Consider the following 26,065-nt stretch of genomic DNA (forward strand, 5'->3'; position numbering starts at 1 on the left):
ATTGTCCAAAATATTTTTTAAATCATGTCAAAAACACAAAGACCACAGGGAAAATAACCCATCAACCATGACAGCAGGTCTAATACGACGGAGCACAGAGAGAAAGATGGAATTGGTTTGTGACGTGCGCCTTATCTCTGCATAACCTTATCTAGAGATCCTAAAACGTCCTTGAGGTTTCTCCATCGCCGCTGCAAATAGCCGAGTGCTTCAGCGAATGCCGACTATAACTGTGGTTTACCTGCGGGAATCACTCTAATGTTACATAATGAAGCAGAACAAAGCAAATTTCTTTTTGGGTCTCTCAAACACAACAAGTCTAGAAACAAGCTTTCTTGGTCTTCGGCGCCCTGGGAGATAAAATCAAGCACTTTCCTAAAAGCTAATGATGGAGTAAACACACATTACACAGGCTCTTAGTAATGAGGTCTGACCACAGAAATGAAAATGACATACAGAAAACTACCACTATCAATGCTAAACCAAGAGATCACAGCAAAGACTTTTCCAGACTGATTTCCCAAACGCTAAGCCATCAGAGACAAAACAGGCCTGGCCGACACATGCTGCGCAAACATACATCAGCAAAATTCTGCCGTCATTAGCTTCTACTACCACTTGGTGATGTTTATTTGAGGTGAAACTCCAGGTCGTGAAGTATTTTTGTCAGATTTTCTACACTGAGATTTTACTCTTTAAAGTGAACTTAAAATTGTTGCTGTCCTTTTAAAACCCTGTGATTCAAAATTCTTTTTAAATGACTACATACTGTGTTGTCAAAATTGACAAGCACTTTTAAATTTGTTAAATATTTATAAACCCTGTGACAAAAATAAAGGGTGAGTAAAAATGATTAATGGCATCGAAAAAAAAACCTAGATAGTAGGTTTCAAAAGGACACCGGCGAAATACAAATTCACATACACTCCCATTCAAAAGTTTAGGTTCACTTGACTGAAATGTATTTTCTGATCTTAAAAAACATTTGATCTAAAGTCATTTGCTTTTTAATTTTTAGACAAAAATATTATTGTGAAAACATAATAATTTCTTTCAACTGAAACTGACAATTAACATCATTCACTGTGAAATAAAAATCCCATAAAAAACTGTAATTTTGAGGCATCTGGGGCGTCAGACGGATACTGTAAAATAACAGTTTTCTCACGTAAAATTACAAATTGTTCTTGTTAGTATGTATCTGCGTGAACATTTGTGAAAAACAGTTAAATCTCATAAAATATTATTTTTACAGTGTAAATAAAGAGGAAAAGGCAGCTAATAAGAGAACCTGTTCAAAAAGCATCTCATGGTGAGACCTGAAGAAACTGGCTGATAAAATGCCAACTCTAGACACTATAACATAGATTTGATTTGTTTTAGTTTTCTAGTCACAACATAACTCTTATCACATTATTGTTTCAATTAGTTATTATTATTCTACAATCTATAAAAAAAGTAAAAAATTAAGCGGTCACAATCTTTTGAACGGCAGTTTGCATCCATTCATCTCTTCGAATGCCATTAATACAATACGTAATTTTGCGTCCATATCGCCATCTCAGTCTGAAACATAAACCTACAGGTTTCTTCATGGGCTAAAAAGAATTAAGTTACATTTACATTTCCAGACATTATATAGCATTTTAATAAGCTTACCATTATGTGTAAATTAAATTCATATTTATATCCGTGTCCCTATAATGTATTGTCTGCTGGCCCGTAAAATGTTATTTTTCACATCAGATATTTTGCCTGTTTAATGGATAACTGCAAGAATCAATGATGTAATTGGCAACATAATTGGATTCTCGATAACAGCTTTAGGAACCTGTTAACAATTGTTCAGAAGCTTTGATAAGAAGCTTTTAAAAAATCGATATCCAAGGCTAAATAAAATCAGGCTAACCAACGTGAGAAAAACATCTAGGAGGTCAGAACGTAATAGGATGTCATAGGTTTGTCTCCACCGTCACAAAGATAAATATGAGCAACTGAATGAGCTGTTTGAGATTCTGAAACGATGACATATTAGGGTCTTAATCTTCTACACAACAAACAGTTTTCCACAAAGATCCAGCGAGGTCCAGTGAGATCTCTTGCTTCTAAAATGACCCTAGAAATTTCACAGGTCTCCTCTAGAGTTTCAAAATATTTCTCAAACTGTTGTCAGATTTGCTAAAATATCAAAATCTGTGATCAAATATAAACAAAATTCCAGACCTTTGTATGTACTGTTAAAAACAAGAGTAACCCCTGAGCATTAAATAGTGTGGTCCGCTATTAAAAACACAAACTGAATGGAGTGTGTCACAGCTGGCTGAAGGCCTAAGTCCTATGCGAGGTCAACCTGAGAATGAGTTTTTAATACCAGGAAGAGCTCTCTGCCATTAGAGCTTTCCGCTGCCGTCCTCTCACAAACAAACTCTCATCATCCTTTCAAAGAATCACTTGTGCCTGCGGAGCATGAAAGAGAGCAGATGTCTCTGCAAACCATACACTCGGTACTGAGAAATACCAGCACCGGTCTCTGTGTCTCTGTCTACCTCCCTCCCTCCTCTCACTGGATGTTCTGTACAGAATGTCGTGAAGCTGTATGTCAAAGCCAAACTGAGATATAAATTCAGGAGACTCACACAAACTGTGTGACTTCTTTATAAGGGATAGTTCACCCAAATATTAAAAGCCTGTCATTATTTACTGAACCTCTTTTCATTTCAAACCTGTATGACTTTCTTTCTTCCGCAGAACACAAAAGAAGATATTTTATTTATGCATCCCTTCACTTCTATTAGACACAAAACCAATGAGTACCGCCGTTGTTCGGTTACCAACATTCTTCTTAATATCTTCTACTGTTTTTTGTGTAAGAAAGTCATACAGGATTGAAATTACAGGAGGATGAGAATACGATGACAGAATTTTTATTTTTGGGTGACCGATTTAAGAATATAAAAAAGCAGCCTATCTGCACTTTACCAAACATTTAATGAACACAAAAAGGACAAACATGCTACTTCTTATTCCCAAAAGTATATCAATGAAGAGGATCTACAAAATTGTGTTTTTCTTAGTGTACACTTTTAACAAAAAGCAGGATCATAGTGAACAATTGTAAATGTTCAGAGTTCAGGAAACATTACAAAATGACATGACAAAGAGACATGACCAATAGTTTCACAAAATGTCTCCCTTTAAAATGTTGTTTGTTAACATTCTTATTTTCTAAGATTCACATCTACACACCTGCATCATTTTCTCAGAATCTTAGACAGAGTTTACAGAAGCCTCGTAAATAAACCCACAATAATCCTGCTGTTCTTTCTCTGCATCTCTGTGCGGGGGACATCCCTCTCTCGCTCTCCCCCGCAGGTCTTCCTGTCTAACGCATCACCCACAGCATTGATCAAACAATGTTGCCATGGCGACGCAGCCTCACAAAAGACCGGGGTAGTGGGAAGGGATATTCCATCTAATAGAAACTTCAATTATGATTTATCGCTCCTCTGCTTCGCTCTCTCACTCTATTTCTGCGGAGACAAAAAATCTGCTAAGCAAAATTTAAGCACACGGTTGTAAAGAAAGAAAATACGGTCAGAAATATAAAGATCAGATAAATATCTATTTGTTTCCTCCTGTCTATCCAACAAACAAAGATATTTTGGATAAGCAGTCAAGCACACATCATTTCCCTTAAAAGTAAACCCACAATAGAGGAAATTTTGTGAGTTTATACAACACCATCATCATGGTCACCAAACAAATGCAACTTGCAAATCACTATTCCAGCTTTGAGAGCATCATTTTTAAAAAACCCTTATTTGCCTTAAGCCCTTAAATCAAGTGTTAGCAGAGAATAGTAACCCTCTGCCCATGTACTTGCAAGAGTTTTTGAGAGCAGCTGTCCTGCCACATACAGAGCATCTCTGGGGCCTTGATGGAGTCCAACTAGAGCAGGAAAAACACAGTTGGACTGATCTTTGAATAAGGGCTCCGGTTTTGGCAGACAGTGAAGTAACCGTTCCCTTAGGACAGATTTTGTCTACAGGAGGAAGCCATGATGAAAGACATTTTTGTGACGACATGATAGGGTCTTTGCCCAATGTTAACTATGAACTAAAAACACAAATTACGAAAAATGAGTACAATGTTCCGTTTTGTGAAAAACATCATATGAACATTACATTGTAAAGGCTCATATTGCTCGTGTTTAAAGGGACAATGTACCCAAAATCACTTACTGACCCTTAAGGAAATAGTTCACCAGAAATGAAATTCTTTAGAAAATTCTGTCATCACTTATGTCATGACTTGCCTTCTACCGCAGAGCACAAAAAATATCATTTGAAGAATGTTGCTAAACGGCATGCATTCACCTGCATTGGTTATGTGTCAATTTAAAATTGAATAGGTGTCAGCAATGTTTGGTTCCCAACATTCTTCAAAATATCTCCTTTTGTGTTCAGAATCTTCATTTTTGGGTGAATTATCCCTTTAAATATATATATATATTTTTTTAATGTGCATTTAACAGTTTTGTTAAAACTATTTTGTTAATTCCCACAAAGTGCATATCGAATGTTTGTGATTTTATCATCGCCTCAGTTTGATGTTTCTGTAAAATGCAGTCAGTGCAATTCTGCAAACAACAGAAGTTGGCAGCCACACCTCGCCTCCGATCGAGGCTTCAAAACGTATGTGAAAATGAGCATAAGCAAAGAACAAGTGATGCTTGCACTGAGCCCCTGGTGCGAGCGAAGTCTAGCGTGCCGATTTGCTGAGTGTGTGTTTGTTATGGCATGGGAAGGGGTTTGTGCTGTACATATCTGGAGTGAAAAGATGGGTTGATACACTGGTTTTACACTGCATAAAAAACATACGCTTCAATTGAAATGACTCATGCATTTACACCCTTCAGTAGAAACATTAACAGTTAGGTGAAGTACCACTACAAGCCCTCTTCAATAGAAAACTTGCAAAAATCTGTTACAAAAAGATGATGATGTATGGACATTGTTTCCACTTAACATGACACAAACTAGAACAGCACATTGCTAATGCAAGTTGTATGTGTTTTTTTTGACATTCCTACATCCAAAAAAGCTACAACTAATAGAACTAGGTGCGCATGGTTTAAAGTGTACCCTTTCACGTCTTTACTGGTAAATTGACAGACAATTGCAGTTACAGATCGTGTGTGAACAGAACCTTTCTGGTATCATTACCCCAATTTACCAGTAACAGAAGATTTCTATCAAATTACCAGAATACCTTGTGTGAACAGCATTTACTATACATTTACCTGAATGACTTTACCTGTAATTTACCAGAATTGCAGTGTGAAAAGGGCTATAATAGTCTATTGTATTATGGGAAAAGGGGGACCCCCAAATAAATGTCTGCTTAGGGCCCAGTAAAGGCTTAGGCTGCATAAAAGAGTTATGAATTGCCATGAAAGTGTGCTGGAACAGAGATTCAATCAATTGACGTGGAGCTGTAAACTGAGCCTGTGATAAAATAAAAAATTACATGAACTCGTATTTAACAAAATATTTAAACATTTAAACAAGAAGTGTGCATCATCCACTGACATCCAGTTTTTGGTTCTTTTCAACACCTAAGTTATGAACTTTAGAACTTCAGTCAATTTTTTAATATCCGCATATCAAATGATAACTGGCAGTAATAATATTGTTATATTTACATCCTAAAATTGTAAATTGCTTTTCATTGCGTTATTCCTATACTGAATTGTGATTGGTCCTTCCCTCCTCGCATCTACTGTATACGTACTGCAAAGACGGTGTCGCGTTATGTGATGCTCTCACAAGCGTGCTGAGTGTCATGACAACGGATGCGGCATTTGAATCACACATAACTAAAGCCACGTTACATGTGACCGAGAAACAAATGTGATATCCGTTCACCTTACACCGTCACGCTATTCTTGTGCCGCCTTCACGTGCAGCCATTTCCTTATAGAAATTCAAATCGAGTGACTGCTGGTGCGTTATGAACTCACCCGATACTGCCGAGCGCCTGCTCCAGCAGCTCCGTCTGCAGGATGTTCTGCGGCGACGTGAAAGCCCCATTAAAATGTGATAAAACCGAGCTACAGAACTGACGCAATGTCTCAAACTGCATTTTCCCTCTCCGTTATCCTGCGTATATTCCCTGTTCCCTTCAAGCGAAGCTCCACCGGCGCGCCTCGCTCCGGACGCGCAGCATCTCCAACGCAACATAAACACGATTCAAGTTCCCGATGTCTTCTGATCCGGATGAAACGTGCGCTCGACAGATGAGAGCGGACCGACACCGGCTCTCGCGGTCATTGTGGTCCGAACTTAGGAGAAACGACGCATCCTAAAAGGCGACGCACCGAGATCCCCCGCATCTATTCGTGATGATGAACATCCACGCAAACGCACGCAAGCGTATCCGGATGCTGCACGGTCCAGGCGCGCAGGAGATGCTGCTGTGAGGAATTTCTCTCCGATCTAACAGCCATCAGGAGGAACCGAGCAGCACTACACATCCTCTAACAGCGCATGTTGCGTGGGGTGGAGGGGGGATGGGGGAGCTTTCTGTCCCACATCAATCAGGGTTTTCAGCGGGGAGATGCACTATTGTGCGTGGATACTTGATGAGATGTGTGGGAACGAAAACACTCTCGTGTGGATCGCACCGCCCGGAGACCCGACAGAAAGCTTTTAAACATGTAGTCTGACCCAAAAAATCTCACAAAGTCTCAAAAGACAGCAGCACTCCGCTAAGAAATAATATCTATGACGAGTAACGTGATGCAACCTAAAACAGCACTGTATCTCTATTAAAAAAAGAATAACAGTGTGATATATAATTAATGGTTTAAATGTAAATAAATAATATCATGTAATATGATATGATATTATGAAATTTAATGTAATAATTATTAAATGTACTACTTGAAGTAACTTATAACATTTTAAATGACAGTAAAAACTAATTCTAATTAAAAATAGGAATAAAAAATATTAAAAAGTATAATAATAATCATTGTTAATATTTAGAAACTATAAAAAGTAAGCAACTGTAAATTTCTGTAATGTACTGTAACAATACATTAATGAATGAATGGGCCAATAGATGAATCTATAAATGACTATAAAAAAGTGTTCATGGATCAGCAAAAAAATAACATTACCAGCATTTTGTGTTTAAATGTCTAAAGGTCAAGCATGTGTGAGATCAGAATGCTGATAGTGAATTCCTGCAGGTGTATCTTTCATTCTCCTAATAACTGTCACCAGATAAAACCTTCATATCACAACATCAGCTCTTTAAACATAACACTAACCCATGAGCATTAATCCAAGTGATGTCATTATACTACTGAAACAGTCTATAACAAACATGCCTATATGACTCAATCCAGTCTGTCTATACTGGAGTATTATGCAGCGATAACAAGATCAGTGCCCAACCCTACATTTGTCAAACTAACTTCAGCACTAAAACAATCAAAGTTGTATGCTGAACAACCTGTGGCATCACATCGCATTCAACTCCAATAAAACAACACTAATGGATTTTATAGATGATGGGGAGGAGATGAAATCCAGGGAAACATTACAGCGGTAATTAAATTCAAATCCCAATGTAATTATTATTGTTTCATCCAGCAGTTTCACCCGCAATCGTGCCACGTCTGAGCTCTCAATGCGACGGCACCTCGGAGACCAAGACAAATTATAGGCTCTTCTCACATTATTTCAGGATATAAATAGTCTGTCAGCAGTTTCTCAGCAGAGGAGAATCAGAGTTAATTTAAACATTCTTCAAGATTAATGGAAGTGCTTTTCAGTGATATCCTGAGCACCATTACTGGGCATCAAACTCTTTAACACATTCTTCCGGTGAACGCTCGAGCCGGTCTTATCCACCGTGGCAGCGGTTAACCTGAAAACAGCCCCCGTCATCGCAATAACCTCAAGATTTAAAGTCACAGTAACCCCATAAATGAAAACTCTGTTATGCCTCTCAAAATATAGTTTTGTGAGAGCAAAAGACTGTAATTAAAAAAAGATAAAAAAAAAGAAAAGTGTGATCTGTGTGCATTCACATTGCATACTGAATAAATTTGAGGCAAGATTTTTAATTCTTGGGTGAACTCTATCAAACTATCGAACTCTTGGGAAAAAACTATCAAAACTAGCCCAACAACCCCAGATACCAAAACTCAAACTTAACTTTACCTATACCTAAAGTATAACTCACAGTCACTTTTATGCATTACGCACAGTTTTATCTAAAAAATAACTGTACAGTAGCACTCATAATATACTCTGTATCATAAATAACTTAATTATACACAAAAATGACAAATGACAAACAAAATCTTTCCATCTTTAACCTGTGGAATAAAAACAACCCACAGCAAGAGTAAAAAAGCCCCCATCCCTGTGGCACACGGCCCAACATTCTTCTGCCTCCCCAGGTATTCACGAATGGAAAATTAAATCCAAGCACTGCGGACGTCACAGATTCAAGGGAGCGGACATCTGTTTCTACAGAGACATCTTTCCAGGACTGACCTCTAACCCCTGAGCAATGAAGCTAATAGAGATATCTTAGAAAACGAGGGAAAGTGTTTAATGTCAAGACATTGAATTATCACCACCTAGTGGTCAAAGATGGACTCACGCCCGCCCTCTGTGAATTAGCATCTCTACGCAGATTAGGGGCGTAATGTTTGACAAATGTGTTATGACTGCCTGCATTTGTTCAAGAGCAGGTTTCATCATAAATTACTGATGGTTATTTACCTGTCCAGACTGTTCTGTTCCACATTAGCAATTATAAAAGGGTGAAACAGATGGAACCTGAACAAATGCAGCGTTTGGTACAGATGTTGTTGTATATCAACAGAATACTTAGATCCTTATTTGAAATTAGACGCCCAGATGTTTGTTTCCCCAAATTCTTCAAATATATAATTTTGTGTTCAAAAGAACAAAAAAAGGAATAATTATTTATATTATTAACATCCCCTTAATTCAATAAAAAGTAATAGTAGTGTCAGCAACATTACACACACCAAAATCAAAGTAGATGCATATTTTACTTTCCCATCCTTTAAAAGCATCAGCTGTAAGCCAAAGAATAATGTGGCCACCCACCTGTTGGTCAGCGTGTCGTTGTTGAGGGACGCCTGGCGAGGGAGTCCTGGGCCTCGGGTGCGTTCACCTGGGGGGCCCTGGTACAGAAGGGGGGCTTCCTGTAGTTTGGCCTTCTTCTCTTGTGGAGCCTCTTCGTGGCGTCGATGGGGGTCACTCGCACCCGAAGCCAGGGTGGCCTCAGGACCCCCGCTGTAGAACCAGGCCCCGGACTTGGTGAGGATCTCTTGTTGTTTTCGGCACAGGTTGCAAACCCACATCACCTGAGGGCAAGAGAACAGAAGTTAGGATGCAGAATCTACATGCAAGAACCTGAATCAGAAGCGTATTATAGAGCCAAATAAATATGATCAATGTAAGTATTGGAACTTTGCGCGGATGGTGAGAAACTTTTACGCAAGTCCCACAACAAATAGTGATGGTAGTGCCAGTGTTCCACTTGAAACGTAATTTCCGCAAGAACTGATGATAGTTTGCACTAAATTATAAATAATTAAATGTGTTTTGATTAAAAGCCATCCTTTAAATGTTGCAGAAATCTTTCGAAATAAAAAGGTTTAGCAGAATGTCCTGTTAAAAAAAACTGAACTGGCTAACTATAGGAAACCATAAATTCTTACACTGTTGAAATGCTGCCTTAAATGTAGAAGCGTTTCAAATTGTCAGTACAAATCGTTAGAACTTATTATTTTAAATTGTGATTAGATATTAGTATATATATATATATATATATACTATATATATATATATATTTACACACACAGTATGTATATAATAAAATACAACTTAAAACAGAATACAATTAAAATAGGCTGATAAGTTAATTAAGTCAATTTTTTAATGAGTCAACTTATTCTCAATTATTTTATCACATATTTTTTTTTCAGTGAAGGAAAAATTTAATTATGCAGGTAAATAATATCATATTGTGCACAAGTCTGTACTGTACTATCTGTAAGTCTATTTAACAAAAGGTGAATACTTACTTTTCTAAATGACCATTTAAATAAAAAACACAGATACACTCACATTGCGAGAGAAAACAGATCTAAATCTTTCCTCCAATATGAGTGAACTGTCTATTATAGAGATTTAGGAGAGCTGCCATTCAACCACAACACTGTAACACCTGTATATCAATGCACTTCAAACCTCTCAAAACACTAACAGCATAGCAACACCCTGGAAACCACCCACAACACGTTAGCGTCATAACTGCTAGTTTAACTACATGCAAGCATTCACACTAAAACAATCTCTTCAACAATCCAGAGGCCACGGCAGGGTCGTCCTCTCATTCTGTCCCTCGGGTCTAATTTTACATTAACAACCTCCACGTACCTCTCTCGAAAGTTCAGTCTCGCCAACACGGAGGGCAAGTTAGTCTGACCTTGTTATTTACCCTGCAGAAACAGCCAGTTGGGATCCAAGCCCCCATTGAGGTTGGCAGTAAAACTGACACACATACAGATGCTTGATGGGCGGACACAGGACATGAATTGAGAAAAATTCATTCCTTAAAATTCAGAAGTGAAGTACAGATATACAGAGGATAAAAAGGCCCTGATTAAGGGGGGTTAAAGGGGTCATATAGCGCGAATACGTGTTTTTCTGTTGTTTTGTTATAAGTTCCCCAATGCATGTATTAGACACATGAAACTGCAAAACATAAAGTGTCAGAACAAAAGATTAATTCTATCTAAAAGCGAATGCTCACCCAGACCTGTAGAAATGCCTCTTGTAACCATACCCCAAAAAAATCTACGTCAGTTCGTGGCATGATTTGACTAAGACCACTCAAATGTATACGCAAGTAAGGTGTGAGTGTACCTGTCAGAACAATTGCTTTTGAACCTGTTCTTCCAAATATGGTAAGAGGCAATACATTTCCGTCACTTGCTTGCAGTTTTCGACCAATCACAATGCACTGGTTAAGTGGCCAATCATAGCACACCTCGCTTTTCAGAGCGATGAGCTTTGTTAAAAATCTGTGCATTTCAGAGAGGCGGGCCAAAGAGGAGATACAAACATGCACGGTATGTGGAGAATACAGCGTTTTTGAAGCTTAAATCATGTATACACATTGCATTAAGTCTAAAGCAAACAATAATATTTGTTTAAGCCGTGTCATATGACCCCTTTAAAGAATAAAACCATTCTGATGTCAGCCTACATTGCTACACTACACATATTTTTAGGAAAGAACAATACCAATACCAACCATTTGGCCCATAATGCTGTTAGAAACTTGTAGTGATGATCTTCCCTTACAGATATACAGTAGGGACCAGAATTTGGGGATTATGCTCCATTGACTCGGACCAGCAAACAACCACTTAGCAGCCATTCATAACATCCTAGAAACTGAATATCAATGCACTTTGAGCATCTTAGCAACCGAATAACCATAAGAACCAATCAAATCACAGAAAACATCATGTCTCATCTTGAAACAAATTATCTTGTATCAAAAAACATAACTTTAGTTGATTTAGGTCACCTGTAAGGTAAAAATCTGTAACTTTGTCTTATATCTTGTTTTTTACTCAAGAACTGAAAATAAATATCTAAAATAAAAAAAAAGTATACACTTTCTTGACAGGTGAGGTTTTGCCTGGAGACAGAAAGTGACATCTTGCACTGCATTTTAAATGCAATCACACCTGTCTGTCAGAATAAAACACTTTCTCTAAGATAGAATTAATGATCGTGGCTTCCATAACATCTAAACCAAAACATGGTCCTATACACAAAACCGTTATCATTCCACATAAAGATTCATATTCAAAGTAAAAGTATATTCATATTCACTTCAAAAGTAAAAGGGTCACATCATTCGAAAGGATTTTGATAAGATCACAGCGAGGATTGTGAAACAGAGACTGCACAACAAATGTATTGTGAGTAATGTTTGGTCAGTCAACTATGGCCATACGAAAAGATGTGTGCAGTGAAACATTGATAAAGTGTTGAGTGAACTTTCGTTGGTATCAGATGGCACAGGATCTTTCTGGGAGTCTCACAAGGCCTGACCAGATCATGTCTGGGTCATATTTCACCCGAAACTCATAGAGAATAAAAAAATAAATGTTTTGAATGAAAAAAAACAAAATTTGTTTTCTATGACAACTCTTACATAAAAGTGAAAAAATTAAACTCTTTCTTTACAAATATCTAATAACGACCTAATTCAAAATCTTCAACACTCTATATTTGTAAAACATACAGAATATCCATATTAATTTACTGTATCCATCCTGGAGCGCTGAATATTTAATAAATGTTTGACAAAATGAAAGAAGTTCATGATGAGAAGGGAGTTATCATTCACCAGCTAAAGACTGCCTGCAGGTGGATCATGAATATTTAATAAAGTTCTATATTTAGATCCTAGCAGCTCCTAACAGCCTGGATGCATATTCATATGTTTGATTTTCTATGAAGCTTAAAGGAACCTGTTAAACAATGTGTGAATTATGCAGCGACACAATCAAAAATAGACATGTCGAGGACAAGAACATATATAAAGCTCCTCTTCACCAGTACATCACAAGGTGTTGGCCAAATTATCAATTCAAAAAACCAACGAGATTTAAAAACACAAGCAATTTATAGGAACGTAGAAAGCACAATGAATCAATATTATCAGGGACTTTAAATCATATTAATAAATAAAAAAATGCAGCTTGTCTAAATGTCAATTCCAAATTTGAGAAAATACTGTTTTTAGCTTACCCATGTTGGTTTTGTATATTGTTTGGTCCGACTAGGAAAAAAAGTAATGCTGAATAACAAGAGTCAAAACTTCAGGACCATGGACAGCTCCACGTGTATTTTTCTACCAAAGTCCTGCGTGACAGGTGACCTTTCAGATTTGGATATCAAATCCTTCTTCTGTAGTGGAAATTATGTTACTGTTTAAGTAAAAAAATGCTTATCTAGAGATGGAAGATGTCAACAATAATAAAGAGAAAAATAAAAGCAACTGTTTTCATTGGCTGATGATCCAGAATGATCTGAACGGCACGTAATCATGTTTTTGTCACCAGAGCATCACTAATACGAGTCTCATTTCCGACGCATGTGAACTCACAGCTCCAGCAGGCTAAATCTGACTCATTACCCACGTACAGCACTCTCTCTATCGCGCTACTGAAAAGACACCCATATTCATGATGATGAAGATACTATTAACTTAGTGCACAAATATACACACACTCCCAAATTCCTTCTGTTTTATTACAGAAGAAACAACTGTATGGATTTGGAACTACAAATAGAGTTCTTGTTTCTTGTGATAGCTATTTCTTCAAGAAATAAAGTTTAGTAGAATTTACAGAAATGAAAAGACACCAATTATAGGCATTTCGTCCAACGCTGACGCACAAGCCAGTGAAATCTGATCTTTTCCAGCAGACTCTTTTGCTCAAACACGGACAGTGAAAGAGATCTTGTCTGAGACGGCATCAATATTTACAGCACATGGTGTCCCGTGCGGCGAGGGGACCTGTCGGACATCACACACTGGAATATGATAGCACGGCTGAGTCGGGCTTTGGTGACAAACATGAGGCAATGTCTGAACGCTGACCGAATATCCCCTGAAAGCCACTGTGATAGAAAAACTAAAGCTACATTTAACATCTAATGAAATAAATTCACAAAGTCCAATCCATTTTTGTTCACGATTTTGCTGCATCTACTCACAAAAAGTGTTTATATATTTGCGGAAGGAAGTTTACAATATATCTTCGCGGAACATCATCTTTAGTTAAAAGTAAAGTTTGTAAGAATTTTGAAAACCACTAGGCCAATGTTATATATATTTTTACAGCTGAGTACAATCAATATCTCAAATGTTTCCAACTACTTTTAAATCCTGAGAAAATCACCATTCTAAACAGTGGAGTTGAAGACAACATATCCCATCATTCCACGATTCTACACAGTATCATCAAGCTATGTGATTGTTGTTGTTTTGATTGTGCGCCCTCTAGCGGAAATTTCTACAAACTTTACCTTTAAAATCCTAATGATTATTGGCATAGAAAAATCAATAATCTCTTTAAAATGTAAATGAGTACTAAGTACTTTAGCACTGTACTTCCACTAATATATGATCCTTTTTTGAATAAATCATTTGAGGGAAACAAACACTTAAACACAAAATAACGTTAAAACATAAAAAAATAACATTGAAACAGGCTTTTTTCTTTTAGCATGTTGGTGCAGGTATAAAACAAAAAACAACAACTTCTAGGATAATATAAAAAAAGTCAAATTGTAAAAAGTAAAAACGTCTATGAAATTGCCATCTCCTAATTCATGGGTCAGTGAGGTTAGATTCTCAATAAGTGCTGAATCTGTTCAAACGTTAATTGTGGAAACCACAGAGAGCAGAAATAGAAACCAGTCACCGAGAAGCATCCAGCAATTCTATCTTTAGCGCTGCAACCGGATAAAAGCTCAACAACCGGTGAGATACAACAGACCTGCAGAACCAGACACTTAAAGCAAACAATATCCAACCGAGGCCAGACACAACAAACATAGCACATATCATCATTGCCCCAGACTGCTTCCAGACAGAAAGCGATGTGTTTTCTGACAAACAGGACTGTGGAAATTGATAGAATAACATACTGAACAGTTGCCACAGGAGAGAAACATCACAACTGAGATCTCTTTAGAGTATTACACTTTTACAAGAGATCTCAATCATGTTAACCAAAAAAAGTCAGACATCTCAGCATAAGCAACTGTAAAGAACAAAAGAGTTCAACATTTATCATTTACTTCTGTGGAATTTTAGGAGAATCTTGTATTTTTCCAATTAGATGATGTGCTAATTGTGTATGTGTGTGTGTCTGTGTGTTTTCTGTCTCACATACATGTACGTGTGTGTTACAGTAAGTGTGTGTTTTATTTTGTGTTTTCTAGATGACAATGTTTGTGTGTGTGTTTTTGATGTCCATGCCCATGTATGTATGTGTCGGTGTAATTTGTGTTCTTCTGTAAGATGACCTGCATGTTTGTGTTTTCGGAATGATGTGCATGTATATGTGTGTGTGTGTGTTTCTGTATGATTTGTATGGGTGTGTGTTGTTGTGTTATTCTGGCTGTACGGCATGCATATACATGTTTGTACTGTACTGTATGTGTGTGTTATTTCATGTTATTCTTTCTGTAAGTCCATTGTAGTAAAATTGTACTGTCCCGGTGCAGGCTGTGCGACAGAGCAGCTCTTTGTCCAGAAGAACAATAGAAGAGATCTCGGGTTCCCCTGAGCACAGATGGTGATGCTGAAGTTCAACTAGAGTGTTATCTATCACACACTGGCCCCGCTTCTGACTTACAGTAACTCCCCATACACACAGATCTCACTTTCACAAACTGCGGCTATAACTCATAAAATGTCAGACTTCATTAGGTGTCCTCAGAATCGCATTACTGTTAAGGAGAAACATTTGATATATTAAATCAGATGTCATTTGTGAGTTTTACCTTTGCTGTTGGTTCTGCCATGTAACACATCTATATCAATATAACCAAAACCTGCATATTTGGTAATACCACAGCCATTTCTAATTAGAATGAGATTTTTACAATGCTTCACAATTATGCAATAGTTATTCAAATAATCAAGAAAAGAAAACAATAGTATAGGAATATAGTATTGTTTATAAAACAATATGTCCATTTCATTTAAAAATAGTAGACAACAATTTAAACACTTTTAATAATATTTTGAAAAATATATATAAAATTATAAAAGTTATAAAATATTTTATTGATACTTTAACGATCAAAATTAAAATGCAATACAAATGTTTACTTTGTAAGGGGCTCTTACAACACCATAGCAAAGTACATCTTAGGTCAAGATGCATCTAAATATCAAAACATAGACAAGGAAAATTATGCTAACCATTTTATCCTCCTGTTGCAATTCCACAGAGGAGGAAAAGCAAGAGAGAAAGACAAGAACAGAAGAGGACAAAACAACTGTGAGTTACATTCAGACAAACATATAAACACACAGTCAGGGGTGTAATTTCCACTGCGGACAAGTGGGACAAGTCCCCTCGACTTTCAAAATCCGTTCGTGACCCCCCCCCACTTTCTAATTAGTTTGTTATGAGTTTTAACCGCACACCGTCGTCGCCAAGGAGAAACAGGATTGAGTAGATTCCCTGTGTCGATGCGGGTGTCGCGTGCACACTCTTAAAATAGCTCACTGAAAGGTTGTTTGCAAACACGTGGACGGCAGCAAGTGACTTATGTGACAAACTCAAAGTACTTATGTTTAACAACCTGAACAACGACCAGGTAAGCCCAAATTTCTGACAAACCTTACTTGTAATAAACACTAGCTTCTGTTAAAAGAACGAGCACTTATTAAACAGATCAAATAAAAAATGTGTTACTTTCCTAAAATCCATTATAAGGACAGCTTAACGTACCAAAACAATAACCACAGAAAACCAAATTAAATACATTTTGTCTATCAGTGGTATTAAACATAAACATGATAACAGAAAAGTTATATGTTCTCATTTTGTGTTCACGTTATGTTTTTTTTTTTTTAATAAACAAGCTTAACGTGAGACTATTGTTTGGCCTGGAATAAGTGCTTGTTCTTTTAACAGTAGCTAGTGTTTATTACAATTAAAGTTTGATAGAAATTTTATTTTGCATAGTTGTTGTAAATTTAGCTGTTTTCATATAATGTACGATCAAACTCCTTTTTTTTAACAGCACCTGGTGTTTATGACAAGGCTTGACAGAAATGTGGTCTTCCCGGGTTGTTGTTAGGGTACGTCAAATGTCGTTAAGCGTTTTAGAAAGTCATCCGGCTCGTCTCGACAGCAGATTCAGGTTTACAAACCATTTTGTCCTCCGTTTCTCAGTCAATACGCACATTTTACCCCTTCCTAAACATCAACTTTTCCTACACAATAAAAACACAGTGTGGTTTCATGGATTAATCCATTTGAACAAACAAAAACGATGCAAAACAGGTATTTTGAGTTTGTGATAGTGAATTCCCTATGGAGAAAATCACTTGATGCCCTCCATCCGCACTTCGCTCACGTCACGCAGAAAATCCATTATTTCATTATTTCATCACCATAGTGCCTAAACGTGTGTAAATGCAGGAAATGGGACTTAAATCAAAAACATTTTCCCCCATTTTATGTCCCCCCATTTCTCAAACCAAAGTAACACTCTAGATATGTACTACTGCAGTCAATCCCATCGCAGTTTATTCGTATAATGATTTACAAGCGGCAGACTGCACTGGGAAAAACATCAAGAGGTTAGATAAGCTGTTTCTGGGCTGATACAGCCATCCCCCCGGGCCAAGACGCTGTTGTGACAAAAACCGAGGGAGTATTACCATCTTGTGGTCAATGTGGTAACTGCACAACCCTTGGAGCAGATCAAACATGTAGTATGTACAGTATATACGGCACAGTATGCCTTAATATAGATTATATTAGTATAGAAAGTAGATAAAATATATGGGATGTTATGGCTGTACCTTGTTGGAGCGTAGTGAAACTCGTCCCCCACAGCGAGCACAGAACTTGGTTTGGCAATAAGAACAGAGGTGGCCGCAGCCGTCGGCAAACTTGGTTTTATGGCAGATTCCGCAGGTGGGAGCGTCAGCCTTTAGTTCCTGACTGGTCTGTGCTTCCTCTCCCATTTTCTTCACCTGATCCTTGTAACTCTCAAATTGCTGGTGCAATTTCCTGTGGGGAGCAGAACACAGCCAATCAGAAAGCAGCAACGTTTAGTATCAGTAAACTGGTAGCCCCTTTTTGGTTGATACTTTTGACTCACTTTTCACTTATCACTTATTATAGTTTTTTCCACTATGAAAATGTCAAAAAGATGCTTAAAATACTAACAATACATTCAAATTGATACTCACACTCACTTCCCTACAATGTCTAACTTCAAATTTTATTTTCATCCCGTTACACATTTTAACAGTTTGTTGATTATGTTTACTATGTTCTTACCCTTGTGTAAAGGATAAAGTTACTGTATAATGAAAAAGTTCAATTCACATTCAAGTACATTTTATTTGTAAAGCTCTTTTCTCAATGTGCATCGTAGCAGAATGTAACAAATCTCCATAAAAGGGAAGGAAGGAGTCGGGAACCGGAAGACATTTTAAACATTTAATAAATTAATATAACAGCCGGCGGCCCCTCACGGACGACCGCCGGCGAACATAACATGAATATAAATACAAACATAACATAAGTTCAGGCAGGTCCTCTCTCTTCGACGGTCAGGTCGCTCGTTCCTTTTATATGCTCCCATCTCCTACGTGATTCGAGGCCGGTGTGCGCACAGCTGGCGCTAATTCACAATTACTCACCGGACTCGAACCACGGTCTCGCCCCGCCTACTCTACTACACAGAAAAAAGTCTAAAAGTCAAAAAGAGTTCAGATCTTCTGCGCTACATAAATATTTTCTTACCAGAATATTATGAAGTAAAAATGTCCTATGAGCAGAAACAACTATTTATAAATAAATAGCAAGTGCATTGAGGTCGTTTATGAAACATACATAATTACATAATAAGAGATCAGTGCTTGTAAGGTTTTCTCTCATTACAGTGAGAGTGGTTAGGGTCAAAGGCTTCGGACAGATCCTGAAATGCTAGCTGTATCCTTGCATAATACGCATACATTTTGTATGTCTCCTGTCAATCAACCTTAGCCGTAGAAACTAAACACAGGGTGAAGAGGGTGTAAACCAACTACACCACCTCCCACCCAAAATCAAAGATGAGGTAAATGCTTCTTTCAGCTAAACCAAACTTTCTCACTCGCACACACACATCGAAGAAAGGTAAGCTCCACTTCTCCCTTCACCAGACATTTTTTCTGTTCAAGGTACCCTTTCACCCTTTTCAGGATCAAGTCGCCCTGTCAGCAGGTCTACTCTCAATGAACTTTTGACCTGTGCACTTTTAGCATGTGGATATACAGTGCCACTCACTATCTAACCTTTATTAAAGAGACCGTTCACCCTAATTTTAATTCGGTCAATATTTACATCAAAAGCCTTGACAGATTTTTGTTCGACTAAGTGTGTTTCTATTTAGCACACACTTCACACAGCTGTCCGGTAGATCATATGTAGATAATGCAGTGCCGATCCTAGACGTCAGGGGGCCCTATGCAAACCTTTGTGAGGGGCCCCTTGTCATTATAGTTAAAATTAGACCAACGTAACTGTAAACTATAATAAATAAAAATAACAAATCAATTAACACACTTAAATGAATTAAAACTGAAAACAATAAACTGACAGTAAGAACAATTAAGTATAACATTTAATTCACATTTTGATTCACATGAAAAAACGTGAAAAGTAAGGAGTGGCTCTGGAACCATCTAGCTTTAAAGAAAACATTAACACGCAAACTCTGTGTGTATTTTACTAACCAAATGAGTGAATAACAAAAATAAAGCGTAATAAATGTAGTTTACTCAAGAAAGCTAAGCATACGAAAACACATCAATGATTCTCAAATGTAAAGAGATGAGATGTTATAAAGAGATGTTATTATAATTAATATCAAACATCTAAAAAGTGTGCATTATAGGTGACACCCACTTGAACACATACAGATGGTTTTGTGATTATTCCATTCCATTCCATTTTCTACCGCTTATCCGAACTACCTCGGGTCACGGGGAGCCTGCGCCTATCTCAGGAGTTATCGGGCATCAAGGCAGGATACACCCTGGATGGAGTGCCAACCCATCGCAGGGCACACACACTCACTCATTCACTCACGCACTCACACCCTACGGACAATTTTTTCCAGAGATGCCAATCAACCTACCATGCATGTCTTTGGACCAGGGGAGGAAACCGGAGTACCCGGAGGAAACCCCCGAGGCACGGGGAGAACATGCAAACTCCACACACACAAGTGGGAAGCGGGAATCGAACCCCCAACCCTGGAGGTGTGAGGCGAACGTGCTAACCACTAAGCCACCGTGCCCCCTGGTTTTGTGATTATAAGTTTTTAAAATGCTATTGAAGTGTATATGAATGTGTATGTAACTTTGGAGACAGTCCCTTAATTCACGACTATTGAACTACCAACGTCAAACCAACTGGATCCCAGTGGACAAATACTGAATTTGTAAATCTGTACTTGCATTTGACAAAACTAAATAAGAAATAGTACAAAAGCACATGCATTCTTGTTCTTTTGCTTCACATTGTTGGCGTTCTCGTGTACAGACAGGTTTGTAAAGACGCATATCAGCACATTTTCTGCATTGTCTTAATCACCTGCCACGCACCGCATGATTTACAAATATGTAACAGCAATTTAATAAACTAAGTATTGAAAATGAAATTTCCAAATGATTCCTGTAAAGTTAAATAAAGTTATAAAAATAGCTTCTTTTTACATTATAGCGTTTTTGATTCGGTACTCCTACGCAACTTGCTTAGTTTGTTAGGAAGGATTGGCTCTGAGATGATGTGAATGCTGGATGAGCTCCAGAGGTCTGGCAGCAGGCAGGGCAGGTGCACAAGCTCAGGTAGCATTACAGACAGATGGAGACCAGAGTACACCTCACCTCCAGTCCGTCAGCCAGGAGACGCATAACCCATAATATAATGTCTCATCTGATACACACGTCAGAGAAACATGAGCCAATGCATCGATACATGAGCGACACCATGCCCAGCCGAAGACCTACACATTAATTCTCATGCATTATACAACCAATGCATGACGCAACCATTATCTGCAATGTCTTTAAAGTATAGTATATAACTTTCTTTCCAGGCCAAGAATTTTAAAATATATAATATATATAATTTGTGTGTGTGTGTACAGCTGTGGGAAAAAAATATGAGACCATTTGAAAATCAGTATTTATGATTTAAGATTTACCATTTATAGCAATGTGTTTGGGTAAAATGATCATTTTTGTTTAATTCTGTGAACTATTATTAAAATTTCTCCCAAATTTCAAATAAAAACCCTGTTTCTATTTCTAAGTATACATTCACTTTTAAGCAATACAACAGTAATATTTGTAAATGTATTTAGAAAAGTTCAAAAAAATTGTTTTTTAATGTGATAACCTAGATTTATTAGTCTTGTCATCCTGTCAGTCTTTCACATTTCTGTTGGATGACTTTATGTCCATCCTGAGTTTTGATTTTGTTGAAAATTAAAAGACACTGGACTGGAATGGGAAAAATACATCAAAAAAAATCTGATAAAATGAAAATTTCTTGATTATATGTAAAGATATATGTTTATATTTTAGATTTACAGTCAATGAAAATTCTTGGCCTGGGAAGAGGGTTAAACAAAATATACATACAAATATTATTTGAAACTAAAGCTGCAATAGACAAAGAATGAAATAATTTCAGTATGGATTGAGTGCAAATAATTGAATAATAATCAATAATCTATTTTAATCTAAATTATAATTGAAACTCCGTCCCTCTGTAACCTTGGCTATTCTCCAGCATGAGTATAATTAGTGATTTTTTATTATTATTATTTTTTTCTTATGAATACAAATTCAATCAATAGTATTATAATTCAGTATTACTTTAACCTAAGCCTGCTAGCTAATTAAGCAATTTTTGGTTTGAGGGCAATGATAAATCCTTCCGGTCATACTTACGTCTCTGGCTCCTTTGGAGGAGGATCTGTTTGAGGTTGGTTTTCGGACTTTGTCTGGGGTTGAAGAACATTATTAACCAGATCAGTGATCCCGCTAAAGGGAAACCACCTGCATAAACAAGCAGACAGCGGAAACTCAACATCCTGACCATCAAGAGATGAAACACTGCAGACAAACGGGCCGACACACGGGCCAATATCACGACGACTGCAGTGCAGCTACATTCATGAGGAACATACATGAAGAGCACGTAAAACTACAAGAACCACAGGAACAGAGAAAAAGACAAAGATGAACAGGTACAGACCAGAAAAACCTGACAAGCTGTAATCTGATTGGCTGGATTTGTTTAATTTAGTAGATGTAAATATACACAAGGATGCCCGAAAAGTCAACTTAAAAGTTACCTGAATGACACAAAGATCGCTTTAGGAAGAACAACTTTTTAGAAGTTGATCTTTGAATAATCTTTAAATATAGCATTTGTCTTGTAGTGGTCTTGTTTACCTAAAACAAGGTTTTAAAGCCAAACCATAGAGTGGCCTCTACATCATATAAACTCTCCTTAAAAACAATCCTGATACTTCACACAGAATTCAGAAATATGGCTATGCAAGACTAGAGAAAGGGGAACAGACTGAGAAAGAGGTCAAGAACAAACGATGGAACAACATCAGAACACACAGTCAGCCAAAGAAGCCGGAGCGGATGAAATGAATTTAGCATCCATCAGCCCAAGATGCTGTTATATACCCAGAGACAGAGAAACGTATCCATTAGCAACTGACAGAATCAAGCAAAATAAAGCAGGACAGCTCACACACGTAAATGAAGCTGCCGAAGCCATGACACATTGCGGGGAGCCATCACCAGAGAGAGGAGCGTCAAACAGCTGCCAATCACAGAGGAAGCCACAAAAAATGCACACGGCACTAACCAGCCAGAAGGGAATGTCAAGATCTCTAGCTAAAATCAGACCCCCATGGAATCATGGACAACTTTGGAGAATTTGAGTATTAGTCAATTCTTCTATTAACAGACCAGTATGTAACATTGTACCATGTATTAGAACATGTATCGTTTTTGAATTCTGCTAGACGTTCAGTGTGAAAGCCAGTGGAGATTCATATGGGTCTGACATAGTTACTTACTGGACTGGCTGAGATTTTGCATCTTCTTTGACCCTAAAACAAAAAAAGTGAACAAAACTCAGTGAGAACAGCACAATGATAACCGAAATATAAGACAACAAACATGTACAAACAAAATCAAACATAAGATGAAAAGGACATTATCAGAAACAGATAAATATCGATCAAAGGTCAAAACAAATGTACTAAATATGCAAACACACAGGCAATGAATGTGATGAATCAAACAATAAAAACACAAACATGTAGAGACATGCAAGACTTAGAACGTGATGTTTGTACTTTCTGCACCGCTAGTGTCGCCAAATTATACATTGTTTTCCTAAATGCCTGCTGCCATTGGTCAACACACAGAGGGTTCTGTCCTGAAAAATGCCATTGCAAAAAATTATACAAATGGTATCATATTTTGAAAAATATTTAAATGGGAAAATGAGTCTAAATATTTAGAAATAAGCAGAGAAAAATGATTTTTAAACTAAAATGACACTTTTGCTACCAACTGTTATATCACACTATGTGTCCATTGATAACACATTCACAACACATCTTCTTGCAACAGTGATGAGCTTAAAGGGAAGTTCCCCAAAAATATATATTTTTTTTCGTCATTTACGAACGCAGAGAAAGATACTGTATCTGGAAGAATGCTTGTAACCAAACAGTTCGGCCACCATTGACTGCCATGGTAGGAAAAATAACAATGGTAGTCAAAAGTGCCCCAGAACGGTTTGCTTTCCTACATTCTTCAATAATATCTTCTTTTGTTTTCAACAGAACGAAGAAATTTGATAAGCAATTATTCCTACTTTGGCAGTCAATGGAGGCCAAGAACTGTTTGGTTACAAGCATTCTTCTAAATATCTTTCTCTGTGTTCATCAGGACATTTCTACGGATTTGGAACAACTCGAGGGTGAGTAAATGAACACAGAATTTTCATTTTTGGGTAAACTGTTCCTTTAATAACCCTAATGAATTAATAAAATCAATCATTTAGATTTCCTTATATCCAATATTCCCATCCAGACCAAAACCTTAAAGTGATACCATCAGGACAAAGAGTTTCATTTCACTTCGATATGACTTTTTTGTATCACTGTGTTATCCTTTACATTACATTTTATGTTATCTGTAATTATTTTATGGAAAAATGTTGTACTGTTTGTATACCCCCAAAAAATGTTAGTCGGTATGATAGTGCCCTCTAATGGCCAGATATGTTTATCATATGAAGAGACATCAACCATAGCCATTGTATTTTTGAAGTTTCTTTTAAACTTATCTGGCAACACCAATTAAATGTATAACTAATCAAATTAACCCCATACAGTCCTTTAACTATTCGGAGACCTTATCAATTATACAACCCCTCATAGCAATAGTCCTCAAAGGGATAATTCACCCAAAAATGAAAATTCTGTTATCATTCACTCACCCTTAGATTGTTCTTTGTTTTGTTGAACACACAGGAAGAAATTTGGAAGAATGTCAGATCTCACCCACCATTTACTGCCACTGTAGGGAACATGAATACTATTGGAGTCAACAGGGGGTGAGATTTGACAATCTTCCAGATATCTTCCTCTGTGTTCAGCAAAACCAAAAATTTATACAGGTTATAATGAGTAAATAATGACAGAATTTTCATATTTGGGTGAAGCATACAGCCCCTTAGATCTCACTCGCACTCACATAGTTGCGAACTAGACTTCACTTCTCTTTTTCTCTCTCGCTCTAACTCTCTCTCTCTTCTCTCTTTTATGGAGAGAACAGGTGGAGAGAACTAAATGAACTTCTTAGACTGGCAGGGGTGACACCACCTTTAACAGAGATGTCTGTATCACTCTCTATCTCTCAAGTTTCATGAGAATAAGATGCCACATCATGTTATGACGACAGCGCCAGAGCCGTTGAAAAACAGAGTTATGACACTCCCATAGATGTCCGTTGAAAGAATGGAATGCTGAAGGACCTTGTGTTATGGAATAACCAATAGTTCCAAACACTGCACTGAAGCCCATTCATATCAATGTCTCTCAAACGCATTTAATGTACAGTTGGTGAAATAACGGCATGTTCATGCATTTTAACAAGTTGGCATCTTATCATAGATCTTATATTCCTATTACTCACCAGAAAAAATGCTGTCATAATAGTATTAGTATTAACATGGTATTCAGTGTACACAATGTGCTAATATATTTAGCAAAAATTATGCAAATAGAGTTGTCTGTCCCGCTAAAATCCATTCAAGTAGGTTGAGAGCAAGGATTTGTTTGGAACTATTGAGCGCTCCATGAACCACTTGACCACATGGCGACAAGATTGAGTGTCGTAACTCTGTTTTTCAATGGCTCTGGACAGCACAACGTTGTGTCAGGTTGTCATGGAAACCTCTACGCAGTGGAAACACTCAGTTATGACATCACGTCAGCTGATGCATATGAAAGTAAAAACATGATTTCAGACCAGCGTGACCCCGAGCTAAGCTTTATCAGAACTCAGTGGTTGAAAGCATCACGTCATGAGGAATCAAATTTTCCTTGATTTTTGAAGGGGGAAAGAGTTCAGTGTACAGTAAAAACATAATACAAACAATAGTTGCCCCAAAGTTTGTATTTGCATTTTTTGGCAGATAATGAAAAATAATCTTCCGCAGCTGTATATTATGAAGCGTATCAAATACTGAGTGTGTGTCATATATGTATATTTTAAACATATATATTACAAAGACACATACTGTATATGTATGTGTGCTGAGCGAACGTGTCAGAGGTGAAAAGAGAAGGCAAGTCCTGTTACATAACACAGAACTGAATGTCTGTATGAGGCGTAATTACTCTACAATTCCAGCTGCCAGTGTGCCAGTCTGTGCTGGTCAGTAGGGCTGGCAGTGCCCACACTCTCCTCCTAGAACCAAAACATAGCCTTCACCCTGATCTCAAAAACCCTGAGCTTAAAAACAATCCAGGGTTATTTTCGACGAGAGCATGTTTACAAACCATATTCTCATTTCTTCACAAAAATGAAATACAATAATGAACTGTGACAGAGCAGTTTA

At 37.4% G+C, this 26,065-nt stretch overlaps 1 protein-coding gene across 17 annotated transcripts in view; it reads right to left on the minus strand.

The window, feature by feature from the left end:
• Positions 1-26,065, minus strand: part of rims2a (regulating synaptic membrane exocytosis 2a) — a 132,345-nt gene that overhangs the window by 90,397 nt on the left and 15,883 nt on the right. For 16 of the 17 annotated variants that reach the window (XM_056762345.1, XM_056762341.1, XM_056762342.1 and 13 more), the window contains exons 3-4: positions 17,701-17,911; positions 9,159-9,418 (exon numbers count right to left, since the gene is read on the minus strand). In XM_056762345.1, coding sequence (XP_056618323.1) covers positions 9,159-9,418; positions 17,701-17,911 — 471 coding nt within the window. Of the gene's footprint in view, positions 1-6,022; positions 6,515-9,158; positions 9,419-17,700; positions 17,912-26,065 lie in introns of those variants that run through there. The other variant, XM_056762353.1, reaches the window with a different exon arrangement.

Source organism: Triplophysa dalaica, chromosome 12 (assembly GCF_015846415.1).
Source record: "Triplophysa dalaica isolate WHDGS20190420 chromosome 12, ASM1584641v1, whole genome shotgun sequence".
Taxonomy (NCBI): domain Eukaryota; kingdom Metazoa; phylum Chordata; class Actinopteri; order Cypriniformes; family Nemacheilidae; genus Triplophysa; species Triplophysa dalaica.